Below are 4,893 nucleotides of genomic sequence, written 5' to 3'. Positions count from 1 at the left end.
CTGATAAAGGGAAGTATGCTATAACCATTATCTGTCCCTTCTTTGCTTCTTTCATGCTTTCTATTCAGAGAATATTTAGCCATCTGTTAAGCAAGTATCTGTTGACCATCAAAATCTCCCTGGAATGAAGAAGGAGTAGCTACACAAAGTAGGACAACAAGGGTATCCTTGATTGTTTTATATTGCTAGACTTACAGGTAATCAACTATTACAAGACAAAATAATGGAAAGAAAAAATATGCATGTTTATGGTTTTGGAATTCTATTGTGATATTTTAGGTGGATACTGATATAACATTAACTTCTATATATCAGACCTGGTCTTACATTGGGAAGAGGAAATTATCTTACAGTACATTTTCTGATCTGAAAACATTTGTATCTCTGAAGTATTCTAGTGATGAAAACGTGAATGACTCATTAATGGAGAAGCTTCTGGGTGTTCTGTGCATAATCCAAGGAATTCTGAGTGACTTGTATAAACTTCACGTTTCCATAATATAACTGCCCCTGCATTTAGAATTTTAGAGGTGAAAACAGCCTTGGAAATTATCTTCTAAGGTCAGTCACATAACTACTAAGCGGCATATATTATTTATCTCTTCTAATGGGTACCTGTCTTAATTATTAAAAAGAAAATGAGATCTAACACTGAACCTGGTTTACTCTACTTGCATTAAGAAAATCATAGGAAATTCAGTGTGGAAAGGATTTTCTAGTTATTTCATATATTTTGAAAAATGAAAACTGACAAACCTTAACATTCATTAGGTATTAAACAGAATTTGTAGAAAATTTTATTTTCAGAGTATCTTTTTTCAAAGATAAAATAATCTTTAAAAATTGAATTAATACCATTATCTAACATGTTTTAACCATTATGCTTTCCCCTTCTCTTCCTCCTCTTCCTTCTTCCTCTCACTCTTTAATGTTATCTCACTGTTACCATATTTGGCAGGCTTTACACAATAAATTGAAGACTGTAGGAAATCCCTCATGGCATCTTCTTAAATTTGAAATTTTAATCTTATCTTTTTAAAAATTAATAACTGTAGTCCTTTAGGATATTAGGTCTTAGAAATAGGAATCTTTTTCCTATTTGCCTCCTTCTCTCCCCCTTTGCATTGTAAATATGTGATCAGATGTGCCAGCATTGGCTCAACTCTTCCACCTGGAGACAAGAATCCCATAATAATAATTCATATGGAGGTCAGTTCATGCCTTATCCATCTGTTTATATTCTTCAGTCACTTAAGTTTTGGCATTCTTCTTAAAATTAGATATCATAATTCAAATGCAAAGATAGAAACCCTTGAAAGAGTAGGACTTAGGTTACTTCAACAGCCATTATGAAAGCTTATAACAGTTTAAACATTTTTTAATTGATTTATATTTACCTGTACAATTTTGTTTTTAAAGTTTTAAATATTGATTATATTAGTTATATATATCATGGCCAAATACAGAGTACAAAATCAATCAGCATAATGAGAAATAAATACCTACTGTGTATTGTTGGGTACACAGGACTAAAGGCAAAAATAATTCCTGAACAACCAGAGGTTACGTAGGATTTTCTTCTGAGATCAAATGGCCATATGGTGTGCAATGACAAAAAAACACTCAGGAGGGAATTCAAACACTAAACTTTACTCTTCTGAAAATCTGTTACGCATTCAAAATGCACCATGTATAGTTAATGGAATATTTCCAAAAGGATGATTTCTGAAAGGTGTTACAGATTTTGATAAATCCAGGTGTGTCAGATGTGTTTAGGAAGAGACAAAGGTAGAGTCAGAATACACTGAAAACACATTGGCGGCTCATTCAAAATTGATCATTATGTTACAGAAGGTGAACTCTGATAAATTACTGTTAAATGGATGAAGAAACATTCTTGATGTTTAAAGAAACCTCAGAGTATCAACATTGCCTCTTCTTTTCATAATATGGCAAATTGCTTCCATTAAGCTTCTTAACACATTGTCCAGCACTTTATTATTTTCAATTTCAAGAGTATTAATCTAATCTACTTAGCCTTCCTTTCAAGGCATTAATAACTGCATCCACACTTTGCTCCTGACCTGCCAGTCCCATCTTCATTTTTATTGTTCCTTAGCATACCCTCCTCCAGGCAGGCCTTTCAAGTCATGGCTTTAAGAAAATGTCTTTCATACTTCTACCTTTATATCTTTCTTCCTGTTATTCCCTGTGCTTGAAACAGACTTTTCCTTCAGTTTTGGCTGGCAAATTCCAAACTTAAGAAGTTTTATCTTAAATAATGCCTATTCCATGACACCTTACCTCACCATTTTGGCATTAATTTCTTTCATCTTACTAATATTTGTGGTATTAATGTATCACTTATATTTGCTTCTTTGGGATTTAATATTTTTTTTATTTTTTGATGCATGTGTTACCAAATTATGAAAGCATCCATATCATATCTTATTTTTCCATACTTCTACTTTGCATAGCAGTCACAGATGTTAGTCAATTGATTACTTATACAATTTCATTAAACTAAATTGACTTCTCATTGAAATCTTATCATATTTATTTTACATATATACTAGATACATTACCACCATTGTGATCTTTCCTGATTTTCTTTTACTTAGGTAACAAGAGAGTGGCTCCATGGCTCATACAAATGAATCAGTGGTGTCTGAGTTTGTGCTTCTGGGACTTTCTAAGTCTTAGGAACTTCAGCTGTTCTTTTTTGCCATCTTCTCTTTAGTATATGTGACATCAGTGCTGGGCAACATCGTGATTGTATTTACAATTTCATCTGACTCCCATTTGAACTCTCCTATGTACTTCCTGCTCAGTAACCTTTCCTTCATTGACATCTGCCAATCTAATTTTGCCACCCCCAAGATGCTTGTGGACTTCTTTGTTGAACACAAGACTATCTCCTTCGAGGGCTGCATGGCCCAAATATTCCTTCTTCATAGCTTTGTTGGGAGTGAGACAATGTTGCTTGTAACTATGGCATATGACAGATTTATAGCCATCTGTAAGCCCCTACACTATAGCACAATTATGAATCGGAGACTAAGTATAATTTTTGTGTTTATTTCCTGGTCTGTGGGTATTCTTCATTCTGTGAGTCACTTGGCTTTTACAGTGGATCTGCCATTCTGTGGCCCCAATGAGGTAGACAGCTTCTTTTGTGATCTTCCCCTGGTGATGGAATTGACTTGTATGGATACTTATGAAATGGAAATTATGACTCTAACTAACAGTGGCCTGATATCATTGGGCTGTTTTCTGGCTTTAATTATTTCATACACCATCATTCTGATCACTGTTCGTCACCGGTCCTCCAGCAGGTCATCCAAGGCACTTTCTACGTTAACTGCTCACATCACAGTAGTGATTCTTTTCTTTGGGCCTTGCATTTTCTTCTATATATGGCCTTTTAGCAGACTTTCTGTGGATAAGTTCCTTTCTGTGTTCTACACTGTTTGTACGCCCCTGTTGAATCCCATCATCTACTCTGTAAGGAATGGAGATGAGAAACCGTCATGTGAACTCCTGGAAAAACTAGGGATCACCATGAAGGAACATAATCCTGAAGGGGAACGAGGAGCCTCCACTGGATCACAACACCATGCCAATTACTTTTGCTAATGATATGGGTTATTGAGTTATAGAACTGGATTTCTGTCTGAAGTGCAAGGGAATTGCATAAAATCAGTTCATGATTTAGGTATAATTTTAACCCATTTGTCATTGGTTATAATTCTAAAATATAAATTCTCTTGAAAATATTTAATAATCCTTTTAAATATCTTATAAACAACTTAGAGATTCTAATCTACATAAAATGCTATTCGTGTTACTAAACTTGTGATTCTTTTCAACTGAACACATGACATTTTTTTATTTATTTGACAGAGAGAGACAGCCAGCGAGAGAGGGAACACAAGCAGAGGGAGTGAGAGAGGAAGAAGCAGGCTCCCAGCAGATCAGGGAGCCCAATGCGGGGCTCGATCCCAGAACCCTGGGATCACGCCCTGAGCCGAAGGCAGACACTTAACAACTGAGCCACCCAGGCACCCCAACACATGACATTTTTATACCCTGCAATCAAAATGTATAAGCAAATTGAGTTTCTGATACCTTCAACTTCTTAATGTCATTTTTCCATATATTGACATAGTAAAAAGAAATGTGTCTTGCAACAAAGCTTTCACCTCATTAATGTACATTTGTTGGCATATCTTTTCTTTCTGTATTGAATATTTTGGTAATTTATAATTTGGTTATATATACAGTTGATGCCTGAACAACATGGGTTTGAACTGTATAGGTCTACTTATATGTGGATTTTTTTTAATAAATACAGTATAATACTGTAAATGTATTTTTCTCTTCTTAGTGATTTTCTTAATATTTTTTCTTGATCTTACTTTAAGAATATAGTATATAATATATATAACATATACAATATGTGCTAATTTACTGTTTATGTCATCAGTAAGGCTTCCAATCAATAGTAGGCTATTAGTAGTTAAATTTGGGAGGAGTCAAAAATTATACCTGGATTTTCTACTGTGTGGGAGGTTGGTGTCTCTATCACCTGCATTGTTCAAGGATAAATTGTATTTGGTTATTTATTATCTTCCCTATCTCTATTTTCCTGTTGTCCTTTAGATGATTTAATATGCATTTATACTCATCATAAAATGTTTTTTAGATATTTACTGCTATCAGGACCATACACAGACCTTCCCTGAAGTACAATGGGGTTACTTCCTGACAAACCCATTGTAAGTTGAAATATCATAAGTTGAAAATGCATTTAATACATCTAACCTACCAAACACCACAGATTAACCTAGAGTACCTTAAATGTGCTTAGAACACTTAAATTAGCCCACAACT

General features: G+C 34.3%; 1 protein-coding gene across 1 annotated transcript; it reads left to right on the top strand.

The window, feature by feature from the left end:
- Nucleotides 1–2,640: 2,640 nt before the first annotated feature.
- On the top strand, nt 2,641–3,553 carry LOC103681138 (olfactory receptor 4K1-like). Its single transcript, XM_008710654.2, is given in 2 exon segments — nt 2,641–3,518; nt 3,520–3,553. Coding segments are annotated over 2 exon segments (912 nt in total).
- The last annotated feature ends 1,340 nt before the right edge of the window (nt 3,554–4,893 follow it).

The sequence above is a fragment of the Ursus maritimus genome, unplaced genomic scaffold (assembly GCF_017311325.1).
Source record: "Ursus maritimus isolate PB19 unplaced genomic scaffold, ASM1731132v1 scaffold_93, whole genome shotgun sequence".
Taxonomy (NCBI): Eukaryota; Metazoa; Chordata; class Mammalia; order Carnivora; family Ursidae; genus Ursus; species Ursus maritimus.
This window is presented reverse-complemented; position numbering and strand designations above follow the sequence as displayed.